General features: G+C 40.4%; 1 protein-coding gene across 3 annotated transcripts; it reads right to left on the bottom strand.

Annotated features, from left to right (window-relative positions):
• Window positions 1-237: 237 nt before the first annotated feature.
• Window positions 238-14,688, bottom strand: LOC145491117 (fibroblast growth factor receptor 1-A-like). 3 transcript variants are annotated; one of them, XM_081470262.1, is made up of 15 exons: window positions 14,209-14,688; window positions 12,509-12,556; window positions 12,247-12,412; window positions 11,138-11,461; window positions 8,166-8,471; window positions 6,940-7,073; window positions 4,403-5,054; window positions 4,034-4,144; window positions 3,541-3,722; window positions 3,246-3,368; window positions 2,820-2,890; window positions 2,195-2,235; window positions 1,652-1,751; window positions 906-1,008; window positions 238-299 (listed from the first exon to the last, which is right to left on the bottom strand). In XM_081470262.1, the coding sequence occupies exons 3-15, from the start codon at window positions 12,380-12,382 to the stop codon at window positions 240-242; spliced, it is 2,343 nt and encodes a 780-aa protein (XP_081326388.1). In that variant the 5' UTR covers window positions 12,383-12,412; window positions 12,509-12,556; window positions 14,209-14,688; the 3' UTR covers window positions 238-239. The 3 variants fall into 3 exon arrangements, with proteins under 3 accessions (XP_081326388.1, XP_081326387.1, XP_081326389.1); XM_081470261.1 differs by lacking the exon at window positions 12,509-12,556; XM_081470263.1 differs by lacking the exons at window positions 11,138-11,461; window positions 12,247-12,412; window positions 12,509-12,556; window positions 14,209-14,688 and adding an exon at window positions 10,122-10,309.
• Between the last annotated feature and the right edge of the window lie 1,851 nt (window positions 14,689-16,539).

Here is a 16,539-nt window from a genome sequence, read left to right on the forward strand (position 1 = left end):
ATCAGAAAGCATACATGTAAACATTTCCCGTCTCTTAGATATCTTCGGCTTATCACGCCCAGTCAGCATTTCTCTTGCTTTCCTGCGTTTTGAAATTGTACAGCCGACTCCCACGTTATTGTCCTGTTCCTCATCCCATATTATGCTGTGACAGACACACACACAATATACTTCTGCGTCAGTCTCCAAAAGCGTCTTCAGACGCCGTCCCAAGTACGCGATACAATTCACAATCGTCTTTATAACCAGGATTCCGCGTCACTACTAATGTCTTCATTTTTTGTATTAACATATGGTCTCTGAAATGAATATGTGTACGAGGATGATATAAGTAAAACAACGATAAAGATCGATGAGAGGACCATCGATTGGTCTGTCTGTCTGTCGGTCTGTCGGATAGTGCTTTGGTCAGTCCGTCGGTTGCTTCGTCGGACCGTTGGTCAATCGGTTGGTCTGTCCCTCATACATGCATCGGTCGGTTGTTCAGCCGGGTCAATCGATCGGTAGGTCAGTCGGCAAGTCGGTCAGTCGGTCAGTCAGTCAGCTGGTTAGCCGGTAAATTGATCAGCCATGAACATGTCTGTAGCCTGTATAGGTAGTTACTAGGGTGTTTTTAATTACGTCATCATTCTTTGACCTTCTTATTAGAATAAGTAAAATCAAATAAAATGTTATTTCGTCGACCAAACTTTTAGACACGATGGATTCATGGTCGCGCATTTGTTTTTAACAGAAGAAATCACCTAACGGAATACTTTGAAAATTAAACGAGATATTCACTTTTTAAAAGGTCAAAGTTTGAAAGGCAACAGTGCTGCAAATAGCCGCTTAAACATCTCGGGCCAAAAAGACGAGACAGTGAACAATATCAAATAGTAAATGATTAAATTATTTCATATGCACACCTTATATTCTTTTGTAAGGTATTTTTGCAGCTGTTTTGTGATACCAGCAAACGTTGGCCTCATCAAAGGGTTCTCCCTCCAGCAGGAACTCATCAACATATACCTAAGGTTAGCAGGCGCATCGTTATAATCCTTATGTTTTCCTTCTCTAAATAATATTTCACAATCTCTGCGTTATAATTTTTTTTTCTTTGATATAAATACTGGTTTCAATCCAAGGCATGTTTTTAGCAGATAAATATGTCCTTCTTTCCAAAAGTGAAAAGATCCAGCATTTGCTATGAACAACAAGGGAGGTCATACTTTTTAAGTCCCAAATGTAATGACCCTCGTATCGTCTGGATTTACTTATCTTTCTTTATCGTTATTTTCGGAGGCCGCTTCTTTTGGGAGGTTTTTACTTGTGGAACTTAAAGAGAGGTCTTCAATACGTGCTTCAGACAGACTTCAGAACATTTTAAGGACAACTTAGCACCAACGAATCGTTTTCATCAGGAACACCTATAAAATTTGCCTAAACGAGGTCGTTGAAGTCGGGATGACTTCTGTTGTTCGGGGTTTTATTTCGTAAATCTGGTATCATCATTTATACAATTCTATGAGACCAAGAATGTTTTTTATTTCTCGATTTATATCCATGCCATAACTCCCTCCCGTCTTTCCGCAGAAGATAATAGTATCTTCAATAATTTAATGTGTGAGCAGTGTTGAAAGAAATGTCATAAAAGGATGAATGACGAACTTACATTTCCTCGCAGCAATGGTCGGGACGAGGCATCCGTTTCCCCGAAGAGAGGAAACTTATAAGGGCGGATGGTGTGGTTATGTCAGGGTATGGCAACTCGCCTGACCAGGAAAATAAAAGATACGTTTGATTAAAAACCTCACAACTACCATCACCACGCCAGCGTGCTATTTGCACAGTAAGAGTTGTACGTGCCTGTCCCTCCAGGATAAATTTGTCTTCTCTGTGAACTCGGTAATCGTCCAAAACTCACCTCTCATTTGGTAATCGGAATTCTGACTTTGCCGAGTTGTTTGAGGTTTGAAGTCATCGCTTTGAATGATGCACGATTGTTCCAAAATGACCCTATAGGGTCATTGCACGATCACACATCAAAATCTATGGTTTTCGAGGTTTCTTTTCTCTTCCTAACTAGCTGCACGATCTCGTATTGGTAGGCTTCAGATAATGTTGACATGTATTATTGAGGACATCTAATAAGTCCAGACGCCTCTTGCAATTACTTTCATGCATCATTTTGAAATGATCATGTTTACAGACTTACCATAGGTAGTTATTTCCCACAAAACAATGCCAAATGACCACCTACAAATTAAATAGCACATAGATATTAAAATAACCACAAGAAGTAGGACAAGTCACCTAGGAGGAATTTTTTTCAGTCGGAAGACATGATCTTCCTACTGAGGAAATACACAAGTCATGAAGAACCAAACTGGAACATGAATGAATCATTTCCATAAGTTTTAAGTTTCTTTTTTTTTTTTACACAAGGCGATTTGAAATGTGGAGCCGGGTTTGTAAAACGAAAACAAACAACATTGCAGCAACGCAAATAGGAGTACATGGCATACCAAAGCCTTTAAAATAAGAAGTTCCTTTACTCTCCTATGACAATCAACCAACAAAGCACAGTAGATCTACAGTCGGTCCAACCGCCGCCATAGAAAAATTTGATTTAGCGTTGACCTTGTTTACATGCAACTGCCTTGTTGCTTTCTTGACAAATACGAGAATTTATTTTTTTTCAGAAAAGTTGCAGTGACAAGGGTAGACATTGCATCTACTCTCTGCAACTGTTGCATCAACCCAAGCAACACACGTACACAATTATTGCACCCGAAAAAAGGGTCCTAAACTAAGATAGCAACACATGCAATGCAACTTACACGTCACTCTGCGATGTATAAATCCCATCTCGTAAAGATTCTAAAGAGGACCATCTCCACGGAACTTTACCCTGTGGAGTAGAAATTTTGGCCTTAGAACTAATGAGTTTAGTGACCCCTAATGTTTGTGTAATGTTGCAGCCTTTTGTTATACTAAGAGGAAATATTAATGACGATGCATCAGCCAATACGAATCGCTAACGTTATGCTAAAGCCTTTATGTAATCAGATCTGACGCTTACTCTATGACGAATCCTTCATTACACTGGTGAATCACCATGTAAAGATAAAGAATACTTGTTTAAGCAACGCGCCCCATTGAGATGTTTCAATGTGAAATGTTTTAAGTACGTTAAGAACAAGGTAGGAATGTGTATTACGATGGAGTTAGTCTCATTACTCAGGCCTAGATCACCACATGCTTACATTGGAGGTCTTGGTGTATATGCCTTCATCAGAGATGTCTCTTGCCAGTCCAAAGTCTCCAATCTTTGCAACCTTGTTATCGTCAATAAAAACATTTCTCGCTGCTAGGTCCCGATGAATGCACTGATGAAAAAAATATGTTCAATGCTTCAAGAAATTCGCATGACTCGCAAAAACAAAAACAACAAAAACAAAAACAAAATGTAATTTTGGTATAAAATTACTTTACTTCATTTAAGTGTCAGCTAAGGTCACAAAAACGAACCACAATGCACACACTGTATTCTGCTCCTACCTTCCTTTCCTCTAAGTGCTGCATTCCTGAAGCTATTTGCAGTGCGATTTTTAACAGTTCTCGGTCATTGAACTCACAATTGAGATTCGCATACTTATTCTCCTCGCCACGACCATGTCTGGACCTCAACAAACTTTCAAGGCTACCCCGAGGAATTAATTCTGTGACCACAAGGATGTTTTCTAAAAGCATTGAAAATATGCATCTGATTAATTTTACATTGGAAGGACGGATCGACAGAGAGAAAAAACAGAATGGCCGACGAAAAGGCTAAGTGGCTGACAAACGGACAGACGCACAGACGGACAGACGAGCGGAGATGGACAGACTGACTGACTGACTGTCTGACAGACAGACGGACAGACAGACGGACGGACGAACAGACAGACAGACAGACATACAGACGAACAGACGGACAGACGGACGGACAGACGGGTGGGCAGACTCACAACATATCGACTGATTTGGAGGGATGACTGACAGTTTGACTTACCCTCCTGAGTGCACGCACCAACTAAGCTGACGATGTTAGGATGTCGACCAGTTTCTTTCAGGATCTGCATTTCGCCAAGTAGGTCAACTTTGTTGGTCTCACACGTGCTATCTACACCAAGAATTCAAACAGTAAAAAACATAAACTACAAGTAAGAATCATATTATGATGTACTTCAGAAAGAGGCTAAAAAGGAGAAACGTAAAGGAAATTTAACAAGTCATTATCAGAGGATAGATGATGTCACGGTTTGGATACTTTTGATTTATCAATAAAAAAAAATACAACTTGATTTCGAAGACACAAACAAAGGAAAGAAAGAAAGGGCCTTTTAGTCAGTTAAGTGTAAATGAAGAATATATATTGCACCTTTTAACTGCTTCACCGCCACATCGATGACATTTCCATCGTCTCGACAATACCGGCCTTTGTAAACAATTCCAAACTGCCCTTCTCCGAGAACTTCAGTTTTGACTTCAAGCCTGTTCAAGTCGATTTCCCAGCCTCCGTTGTTCTCCAGGGCAATCTCTTGGTCAAGGTAAATGTTCTCTCTACTCTCTGTACTGTCATAACCACTGTCCTTACTGTTTAGGGTGTCTGACTTCTTTAGCTTGGGATCTCTGCTCCGTGACTCCATCGCATACCAACATCGCACTTTGTGCTCTGTACTCTCTTTTCTTCTGAGCTTTGGAGGTCTTTTAGGAGGTGTGTCTCCAAGGCCTGCTATTGGACAGAACTGCCTTGTTTTTGGAGACTTTCTAGCTGGAATCTCAACTGTTAATTCCCCTAACAACGGATGGCCTTCAGAGTGAATTTCGACATCTGGCAGCTGTATCTTTTCAGACTCTTGAAATGGTATTGGTGACTCTGCAGGACCCTCAGTGGTATCGAACATGTTCCTGATGTCCCCCCGTAACGGTGTGTTGTTTGCCTGAGATGACGTAAGTTCGCACGGCAATGATATCCGTTCCACAGACTCGGCGCACGTATTGAGAGTTAAAGGAATCTCTACATCACGTGCCTAAAAGAGGCGAACAAAACCATTGCGGATTTTAAATTCGCACTATAGGTCAGAAACGCAAAGAAATGAGATCCGATGCTCACTGTAACATTATCCTTTTTATTTCATGTCCTGGCTGTATACAGTTAGTGGTAGTGTCCCGAGACAGTGTGAACAGATCCTACGATGAAATATATTACCCGATCTTAACCGACTTAATTAGTAGATATTTTTTTCGGATTTAATTTTTTCGTCTTCTCGTTCATTTGTAAATTCCATGGAGAAGGTTCATACAGTGCACATCAAACGCTTCAGATAATGTTTTATCAAATTTTTGAACACACCAAATCTCGTCAACAATAGTACGTTACCCGTGTATATTAAACTCTTTCTCGGTACTTCTCATCAAGCTTACTAAATAGCAGATCACCATAGTTTCTTTCATACTGGACTGATCTCATAATTAGTCGTGGTCTCATATGTAAACTTTAATACTGGAGGGGGACATGGGGATTTACGGTGTTGGGGTGTTGATGATTTTTTAATGCGGTGATGCGGTGAATAAAATCTCAACTTGCAGTGTTGCGGTGATCTCAAACCCTACGGTGTGCGATGTTGTGTTTTTCACGCTGCGGTGTTCGGTGAAATGAAATTGTTTGCGGTGCTGGGTGTTTTTGATTTCACTTTCTCAAACCTAAATTTAGCATGTAAACTTCGTTAATCGATGCTAATTTATGACAAACACGCACCACTGAGGTTAATAATTTGTAATAAAATACAGACCATCACTTTCTAGTCAATCTTCAATATGCTTCGGCTGCCAATCCGAAGCTGTTTTCATTTATACGTAACTTGACAAATAACTCGACCTCTGCCACCCGGAGATCAGTGTTCGGTACAATCCTGGAAATTCTGGAAACGCGAAGGCCGAATATAATGTATTATTGACTGCGCAGCTTTTTTCTACGAAAAAAGGAAAAGGTGGCGAAAACTACCGGCCACAAAATATATTCAGATGTCGCGTCGGCAGGGAAGAAAGAAGGCTTTCTAATTAAGCTAAGGAAACTTTGTAAAATACACACGTTTACTATTTTTTTCCTGTGGCTATACGGCTTCGTCTATAGGATTCTGATACCGGTCTATACCCGCTCCAAGGTCCTGCGACTTTCTTGACCTTCTATTTTTTTCAAGCGATTATCGATATCGAACGCAAATGCAGCTAGCTCCGGAAAGCAATACTTTCAGTCAAGATAGGGCTTCAGTCAGTGGGTTTATACACCAAGAAAATAGAGTGAAGTAAAAGAAGAGAGGGATCTGGGGTAAACGCCATCGCTCGCGGCTCCCGGCTCTTTTTTCTTCGTCCGCTTTCTAGTTTCGTGCAAGCTTTCTTCACAAGAGCAAGAAAACTGATTTACAGGCATCAGCAGTATCGACATATGCGCAATAGAAAGAGTTGTGATGTGTTTACTTTGTGGAAAATTGTTGAGGTGTAAAAGTGTTATTTTAAGTGTAGATGAACGAATCGTGGCGCTAAAAATACATGTTGTGGTGACGGTGTTTCGTCGACTTTTCTTGCGGTGATGCGGTGTTCGTTATTTTTTTTGCGGTGTTGCGGTGTTTAGAACCTCCCATGTCCCCCTCATACTGGGTGATAGGATGTTAAAACTTCGCAATGCGTAACCGGAACCAGGAATTTCTGAAAACGAAATTTTCTTCACACCGGATGTGCCAAATCAAACTTTCAGTTTCTGAGAAGTCGTATACAACGAAACCGAAACAAAATCCTCATTGCCCCAAGGGGAGACTATTTTACATTAACGTCTTTGAAATACACAGCTCATTTTTCTTAAAAATAAGCTATATATGGGCAGCCCGATACATGGTGCTGCACCGTGGTCTCACTTACACGTCTTGATCGATGATACCACAGGAAAACACTAAGTCCACAAATCATCATGGCTAAGATGATGCTGGGTATAACAATAGCAAAGATCTTCGCTTTTGAACTGCTCGCCCGTTTTAGGACTGATGGACTGGGTGCTAGAAAAGAATAAAAGAAAGGACGAAAAGACCATGGTTTTCATCTCTATTAACCATGCAATATTTTAGGTGATAACAAAGTTATAAGATATTCTAAATAGGCTAAATGCTTGGCTAAATTTACAGCGGAACCACTTCTCATTTCGGCAGAAATCGCGTCCATTTTGAACCGCAAACAAAATTGCACCGCAAGTGGCAACAGTTCTTTTTTTTGTTTGTTTTTTAATACTCACCATTACAAATTCAAACATCTGCGAATGGCGAACCAAAAAGAGAGCTAGAAGTGCCAAAGCTCTCTCTGAGATGTTAACAACGCTCCCTACGCTCGAACTATTCACCACCACGAATAGTGCAACCGTAAAATCTGTATTAACCGGATACCGTTGAAACGCTCACTAGTGCCGCATACAGGGTGTCCGATCCAGGCAGGTTATTATATATTGTGCAATAAAAGTTAATTATTGACCTTTTTGCAACACAGTGTAAGGTGAAAGACTTTTCTTGCATAGTACAATGTCCGACATTCAATGCATCAATCTGGAATAATCTATACTTAGATTTAACACGACATCGCTGAACAATGTTAAAGGAATCTGAGCTGAGCTTTTAAATGTAAAAAGCCGTGGTTCGCTTATTGTAGGCTTTGTGCAACAACAAGGCTTAATATTGGTGTCCGCGTCCGCTTAGCAGGGGTGTCCGCTGAATGCAGGTTTATTTTAGGGCAAATGTCCAATAGAGGTGGTCCGCTTAATATGCGGCCGCTTAAAACAGGTTTCACTGTATTCGTTAGGAGGTTTTTACCTACAACCCCTGGATATAAGAATGCCACTTGCGATTCCTTCACTCCAGCGCTGTTGTTTGCAACACTGGCATTTTCCGTAATCTTCAATGGTCACTCCTGTTATTACCAGCTGACTGAGGCCTTTGTCATCATCTGTTATGATCTTTGCTCTTGGGCTGGATTTTACCGAATGTGAAATACAAAGCCTTAATTTAGAATGAAATCGTGTGGCTAAACGGGAATTTTTAATAGGTTGGGGAATAATTTATCATGACTGATAAGAAGGATATTTTATGGAACAACCCCCTTACCAACTGGTCCTGGAAATAGGAAAGCCCTTCTTGATGCCATTACTCCAGCACTGTTGTTTGCAACACAGTGATACCTTCCATAATCTTCACTCTTGATTCCTGTCATTACCAGCTTGCTGAGACTCTTTTCACCATCTGTCGTCACCTTTGCCCTTGGATTGAATTCTAAAGAGTATAGATCATTGTCCTTCGCCCATGTGATTAATGGCTTGGGTTTACCAGTGGCAGCACAGCTGAAGGTTACATTGGAGCCTAGAACAGCAGTTTGGTTCACTGGTTGCTGGACAATATCTGGACTTCGACGTTCTTAGGAGTGAAAAAAAAAAAAAAAAAACATTTTTAAACATTTTTGTAGTTCTTTACCGGCAATAAGCCAAATAGACTCATTTGCCACAAACTAGCTCCCTAAGCAGATGTTGGGGAGGGAGGGGGCGGAGGGGCTGGGAAGCGAGCGAAGCGAGCAAAACGTTCCCCACTCGCCACCCCGTCAAATCTCCCGTTTTGCGCTGGCGTCCAGTTCTCTCGCAATTTTAATGGCGCGTTTAATGACGACCGAATAAAAATACGAGAAGATAGCAGGCTCTGAACAGTCCAGCCAGAAAACAATACATATTACACATGAAATGAACAGAATTATAAGCGGATAATAAGTAAGTAAGGGACCAGTCATTATTTATCGCGGGGGTGGGAGAGGAATCAAAGGATTTTCGGCTTAAGACAGTAACATTTAGCTGATCCCCCTTTAAATGTTATCTTATTGAAGGGATCCTCCTCTTAACTCTTGATAAATTTCTTGAACCCCCCCCCCCCCCATTCTTTGCACCCATATTCACCTTTCGACGTGTATATTTAGTGCTTTTAACGGTCAAATGAAAGCACTATTTCTAACAATGATGTTCTCACAGTGTAATGAAGCCGCCATGGTGCAGTCTCTTGATCCATGTTTTTTGCTAGTCTGGATCTCGATATCTGATCAGGGTTCTTGGCAGAAGTTTTCACAGGCGTCCAATAAAGCATAACAAGCGGTCTAAACTACACCGAGGTCTGAAGGGGCACGCCAACCTAGGGGTGTGCGGGGGCATGCTGCCGCGGAAAATTTTGATAATTGTAGGTTGCCAAAGATTCGATTTCATGCATAATGGGGGAAAAAGTGTTACGGAAATTGAGTTGTTTCTGACCATAAAATTAGACGTAGCAAGTAGAGCTGTTTCACTTTTTTAAATACTATTTTCTTCTTGAAACGTCTCAGGCTGTAAGTCTTAATTAATTGTTATACGTCTTATATGAGTGCAAATTTTAATAACATTTAATTTTACAGCCCGTACCGTGGAATTCTCAATGTCCATTCAGCCAATGCATCAATCTGGAATAATCTATACTTAGCTTTAACGCGACATGAGCAATGTTAAAGGAGTCTGAGCTGAGCTTTTAAACCTAAAACGCCCTTGAAGTGTCCGCTTATTGCAGGTTTTGTGCAACAAAATGGCGTAATGTTGGTGTCCGCGTCCGCTTAGTAGGGGTGTCCGCTGAATGCAGGTTTTTTTTCAGAGGGAAAATATGGGAGGAAAACTTAGAGACTCAAGCTGGTGTCCAATAGAGGTGGTCCCCTTAATATGGGGCCCGCTTAATTCAGGTTTCACTGTATTCGTTAGGAGGTGTTTACCTACAACCCCTGGATATAAGAATGCCACTTGCGATTCCTTCACTCCAGCGCTGTTGTTTGCAACACACTGGCATTTTCCGTAATCTTCACTGGTCACTCCTGTTATTACCAGCTGACTGAGGCCTTTGTCATCATCTGTTATGATATTTGCTCTTGGGCTGGATTTTACCGAATGTGAAATACAAAGCCTTAATTTAGAATGAAATCGTGTGGCTAAACGGGAATTTTTAATAGGTTGGGGAATAATTTATCATGACTGATAAGAAGGATATTTTATGGAACAACCCCCTTACCAACTGGTCCTGGAAATAGGAAAGCCCTTCTTGATGCCATTACTCCAGCACTGTTGTTTGCAACACAGTGATACCTTCCATAATCTTCACTCTTGATTCCTGTCATTACCAGCTTGCTGAGACTCTTTTCACCATCTGTCGTCACCTTTGCCCTTGGATTGAATTCTAAAGAGTATAGATCATTGTCCTTCGCCCATGTGATTAATGGCTTGGGTTTACCAGTGGCAGCACAGCTGAAGGTTACATTGGAGCCTAGAACAGCAGTTTGGTTCACTGGTTGCTGGACAATATCTGGACTTCGACGGTCTTAGGAGTAATAAAAACAAAAAACAAAAACAAAACAAAACAAAACAAAACAAAACCAAAAAAAACAAAAACAAAAAACATTAATGAACAATTTTGTAGTTCTTTATCGGCAATAAGCCAAATACACTCATTTGGCACAAACTAACCCCCTAAGCAGATGCTCTATGGGTTCATATGGTATGCAATCATTCCTTGCTTGCCATGACGACTCCAAAGAAGATCCGCATATAAAAAGGCGGCTTGCCACAAACTAGACTGTTCACAGTCTCTCTCTCTCTATTTTTTTTTTTTTTTTTTTTTTTTTTAATGCACGCTATGGAAAAAGCGAGCGAAGCGAGCGTTAGCGCGAAGGACGGGGGTGGGGGGGGGGGGGGGGAGGAAGGGAGGTGACGTTTAATGGCGATCGAATAAAAATAAGAGAAGATAGAGTGTCGTGGACAGTTTAGCCAGAAAGCAATAGTTATAACAAATATACAAATGTACAGAATAGGTAAGCGCATCCGAAGGAGCTGTTAATAGAAAATGATTATTTTGGTGAAGGCCCAGGTCCCTCCATGCCAGCACTAACTATTAGAGATGGTAGAGCTGGAACCACAGTAGGGAGGGAGGCGCTGGATCTGGCCCTGGATTAAAGGTAGCTGAAGTTTAAATGAGTTTAATGAGCGTGCCACAAAATAGTATATTTAGTTAAACATTATTTCTTCTCTTACCAGGAGGATAAATTTCAATTCTTTTGATGCTGCAGCGATAGTTACTGTCTGCTTGGCAAGTGTAGTTTCCAAACTGTCTTAAAGTCAGGGCACGAACCATTAAAAGGCAGCTCATAGCTGCATCTGGTGGTGATCCTGCTTCACGTTTGCATCCGTTCAGTGATCCTTGTGGGCCAAACCATTGAATATAGACTGGCCTTGACAAATGTACAAATTTATCTGCCAGCTCATCATTTTGAGATGCAATGCAAGTGAGATTGAGCGGCGCACCAAAAGGCAATGTGTTGGATGACGGGCTTGATACAATTCTAACTCGGGGGTCAGCTTCACAGAAAGGAAAACGTAAATCAAAATAACTAACTGCTTGAGTCAAGCTCGGATGAACAAAAGTCCTTTATTTATGGGACTATTGAATGTGAAATACGTGTGCATATTTCACATTTGGAATAAAGCTACCAGGGCACTTATTTTGGGCCTTTTCAAAGGAATGTTTATTTGTCTGAACAACAGCAATAAGAATGAGTTTCTCCAGCAGTTCACAAAAAAAGTGTGACAAATAATTGCATGCAAAATGTTTGAGTAAATGATTAAGAAGTCACACGACTTCTGAAAAATATATTGGAGCCGCCATCCTATCCGCCAACCTGAGAATTTTGAGGAAAGACGGCTTTTTGACATCAACAATCCAAGGGAATTTCAAGGGAAGTTTCGTCTCCCCGAGGACGCCTTCATCATTGAATTGGAATTTTAAATGAGGCCGGCAGATTTTGAAATGGCAGAAGAGATATTAAAATTTGCATTTGTAAAAATACACGTGCATTCAAGCGGGATTTTACAATTGTAAGGCTATAACTGTTATTTACACTAGTATCCTGACTCGCGGTACACGTGTAAATTTTAGTGTAGAAAATACTTTTGTTGAATCCTTGTATTTAAAGCCGTGCTTAACACGTGCTTAAACTGCACGTGTAAAAACTACAAGTGTAATTTCTTAATTAAATTGACCACTGTAGTCGTATTACTATAAGTACCACTATATCATTTGGAATTTGAAGGAAAAACATTTGGACGTGCTAACAATTAAGAAAAAAATCACTAAAAGAACTTACTCTGCTGAAGCACATTATGGCATATCTGACATGTAACAGAGGGAAGGATAAATGGACCAGTGAGGAGAAATAATAAGAGAGTCTCAGATATGCAACGTTCCACCCAAGATAAGTAGGCCATAATCTCATGAACCATCAAGTGCGTTAGTGGTCAGTCTAGCAAACTCTGAAATGAAGTCAACAATTGTTATTAATGTATGCATTAAAATGCAGGTAATTCATGCCAAAAATACAAATTGCTGCAAGGAAAAGGCATTGTTACCTGACACTAATTATTGAGGTTTGATACACGGTCAGCTGGTGAACAATACTAAGAGAAAACAAAATCAAGTTTACTTATCAGCTACTTTCTAATGAGTTAAATGTATTCACACTGTTCTTCACCAAAGATATTTATCTTTTATTACATGGCTATATGGCTATATCTTACAAGGACTGGGAACTACCGAATTCAAGAATTTGACTGGCTGAAATCTATGTTGAAAGCGGTCTAGATTTTCCCATCTCGACCGGCATCTAGACCGGTAATGTCTTGCGCTGTAAAATTTGCAAACTAAAACGTAAAAATACCGTCTATTTTCTTATAGCAATAATTATTAATGGAAGTGCCAAAGAGCCTGATGAGAAAAGAAATGTAAAGAGGACGAGCAGATTTTGGCAGAAATAGGTTCAGCTCATCGCCGTTCGCAAGCAAAATGTCAACTAGTACAAACCAGTTACATTGAACGAATTAATTTTTTCTTGTTTGCCATACAATAAACAAGGAGAACAAGGAGAACCTTGACCTTGACCACCTGCTCCATTAATAAGAGCTAAATCGAGATGATGTTGGTAATCGCTGTCACGCAATGCTAGCATTGCGTGACAAAGAGAAGGCCAGATCATGTCTTTCTTTTACCATTCATCTTACCTAACCTCCTAAGTTACACCCGCTTTCGGTGTAACGTGCATCTCTCGACATGCCATCTTTCGACATGCTATGTAACCTGGCCTAAGTCAAAATGTAAGCACAAGTGGCTTCTTTACGGTCGAACTCGACTTTTAGTCATGAAAGATTGATTTATTTGACAACAAACCAAGGCTAGGAACATCAAGAAAACATCATGTGGGGGATAAATTGACTGCTTTGAATGTTAACATCTTTCGAATATTGACTGAGCGGTAGCGGCCCAATTCTACCGGAAGTCACTATTGAGAGCCGATCGACTACACTAAAATCGTTTGAATTATCCCGTGAATCGGGAGTCCACAATCTTCTTCATTCATTTGAGGTCAGTAATTATAATATACTTGTCATTTGTTCTGCTAATAACCGGAAAAATTACTAGTTTCACAGGTAAACGGTATTTCAGCCGTTTACATAGCATGTCGAAAGATGGAATGTCGAGAGATGGTCGAAAGATGTCGCCTATGCACGTGACACTGAAAGCGGGGGTAATATATTATGTCGTCGTTGTCCATTGGGAGGGGGGAAGAAACAAAAGCTCACAATACCCTCTTCACCATACCCCCTCCCCTCATTCGTCCACCCCGTTCCCCGTTGCGTGAGTTCTGATCTTCCGGGTTTATACGGAAGCCGGATTTTAATTACCGGCTGGCAAGAAACACAAGGCACGGATAGCAACGTTCGGTTTTTTACCATCCCGACGATCCAGTCAAATCTTTTGGATTTTACTGACGATATAAAAATTGAATTCTAGCCAAACATGAATGACGGGAGGCTAAACATGGCGATCTTTCATTTTCTTCGAGCAAGCACCAAACAGCATTTGAAAAACACAAGATGCGCGTGCGGAAATAATATTCGCCTACTCGACTTAACCTATAACGTACCAAACTTCTAAAAACTTAAATATATTGTTTCTTAATAGAGCTTCTATACTTCGCGTGTCAAAGGTGCTGGAAAAATCTCTAGACTTCCCAGCCTACGGACACAATTATTGACGTTCACTTTACACTAACCTTTCAAAAATGCGGCGAGTACAGCGTGTCCTGATTACCACAGAGGGTATGAAACTCCGTTGAATTGCTACGAAGATCGTGCCGACGGTTATAATCGCCTATCATTCAACGACTTCAACCCAAACCGCGTTTTCAGCGACGAAATAAAATGTCCCGGCAGCCAAGTTCCAAAGCAAGAAGGAACTGAATAAAACGGGCGTTGTGCAATGAGCCCCATTATCATATTTTCCTTGAGTCAAAAGCTATTTTTTCCCTTCTGCTTCCATCTGCAATTTGTCAAGCGTGACGATCGAGCGTGACCCCATCACATGATTCAGTCAATGCATTTCCGGTTTTTCTTTCAGTTCTCTTTTTTCGTAAACGGAAATAAACATGGGAACAAAAAGCTTACTTTCCAGCATTTTCCCACACATTTGCTGAGACAGAATTCATAGCGAAACCTGCAGTTTGAAATAAGTTCTAAAACTACGCTCGATCGTAATTAATTCAAGGAATCGAAACCGATTTGATTCTTCTGACAGTCCGCGCCGGGGCTCTGATTAGGTTTTCCACATGAACGCACATAAAAAAAAACCACTCTTATTTTGTTAAACTCCTGTCCTACGAAATCTGTACGATGTTTGCAGTACGATGTATTTCCAATACGTGTCACAAAGGCGAGCAAAGGTCAGTTCTCGGTAACTGGCGCGTTATTTTGTTGTTCACTTTGTCAGTTAATACTTTAATTACGAATTGCATCGCTTCATCTGCGTCATTTAAAATTCTCGGAAATCATGGAACCGCACTGAAAGGAAAAATTAATGAAAGCAAGGGATTGTTTAGTGCTATTCAAGGAAACAAAAACAACCGACGGCTTGAAATTGCCGGTATCAATCATAAACAACGGGAAATACGTCAAAACCGGATTTAGCGAGATTTCGATTCAACAAATACGTTTGGTAGCTATATAGCATCCCATTCTCGTGACACACATATAGTACGCTGGACAAAATTGTTCTGGATCGACGTTTCACAACAAAAAATGAAAACAAGCAAAGCGATGCAAATACTCTTTTTCTTTGGCCATCGTAGCTTAATAAGAAATAACACACAAACTGCGGTGACAAACATGACAATAACACGCATTTTGGAAAACAAAATTCATTAACCTGACCTTTCGTATGTTTCGACATACAACTTCAGAAGTGACCGTTTGGAATAGAAGTAACAACTAAATTTAGACTAAAGATAAGTAACTGATTAACAATAACAGTGACAGAAGCTGAGAAAAATTTGCATATTAAAAGATGCAAACTAATAAAGATAAAGCTTTGCGCTGCTAACATTATCGGGGTAGGTTTCAATTCCCTAATTGGTAGAGTCTCCTTTATCTTGCAATGAGTATCTGACCGACATTTCACCAATATATTAAAGTGGTCCCATTTTAAGTTGTGACCAGTTGAAGTGACGTGGTCTGCGATAGCACGACAGCTACTTGTGATCGCTTTAAAATGTTCAGTTTTTCTGTCATGTAATGTACGTTTTGTTTTTCTAATGTAGAAATTCTGACAGTCCCAACAACTAGCCTTAACTTTTGACATTAGGGAACGGTTGATTCTATCTTTATAGGGAAAAAAAGACTTGATTCGATGAACGCTTTGGAAAATAACCCTAAGATTAATGCAGCCGTAAAATTTATTAATGCAGGTCCTCAGCTGTTTGGTAACAATTTTGCTTTGTAACCCTAAATAAGGTAGAAGTAAGATTATTTCCTTTTGGGAGACTGTGGTGATTGGTTTCTTCGGTCTGTTTTGCTGCCTGTTCAGAACATCATTAACGCTGTAATTGATAATACCAGCAGGGTATCCGTTTTTGTAACAACAACTTCCTCAGTTCATTCAAACAAGAGCGCAACAGGGAAGGTGACGAACAGATGCGGAAACAACGAAAAGTGAGCGTGCGGATGAGGTTTACTTTGTATTTCCTAGGTGTGATTTAGTCCCATTTTGTATACAGGCCGGTTAAGGTCTTCTTCCGGTACATAGATGTTGAGAAAGTATGACTAAGGCGTTTGATGAGAATGTCCAAGAAGGGATTGTACTGTTCTCTTCAAATTTAACGGTCAACTTGATATTTGCGTGACATTTATTGAGGTAGTGTAGAAACTGAGTTGCTGTGATTTTATTGTCAAACAAGGTGAAGGTATCGTCAATGTACCGAAACCAAAGAGAAGGGCGAGCGTTGTTGTTAAGAACCCATTTCTCTTCAAAATGGCACATAAAGAAATTGGCCAAAACAGGACCTAAAGCAGAGCCCATAGCCACACCATCATTTTGGTCATAGTGTTGGCCA

Source organism: Orbicella franksi, chromosome 6 (assembly GCF_964199315.1).
Source record: "Orbicella franksi chromosome 6, jaOrbFran1.1, whole genome shotgun sequence".
Classification (NCBI taxonomy): Eukaryota; Metazoa; Cnidaria; class Anthozoa; order Scleractinia; family Merulinidae; genus Orbicella; species Orbicella franksi.

What these genes read in the sequence shown, in the direction of transcription:
- LOC145491117 (XM_081470261.1), bottom strand. Translation starts at nt 12,382, where the DNA reads ATGGTTCATGAGATTATGGCCTACTTATCTTGGGTGGAACGTTGCATA. An exon ending in AGCACTTAGAGGAAAGGAAG is followed by an intron (nt 3,369 to 3,540) that starts GTAGGAGCAGAA and finishes TTTTTTCATCAG; the next exon opens with TGCATTCATCGGGACCTAGC. An exon ending in ACCTTACAAAAGAATATAAG is followed by an intron (nt 300 to 905) that starts GTGTGCATATGA and finishes TATTCATTTCAG; the next exon opens with AGACCATATGTTAATACAAA.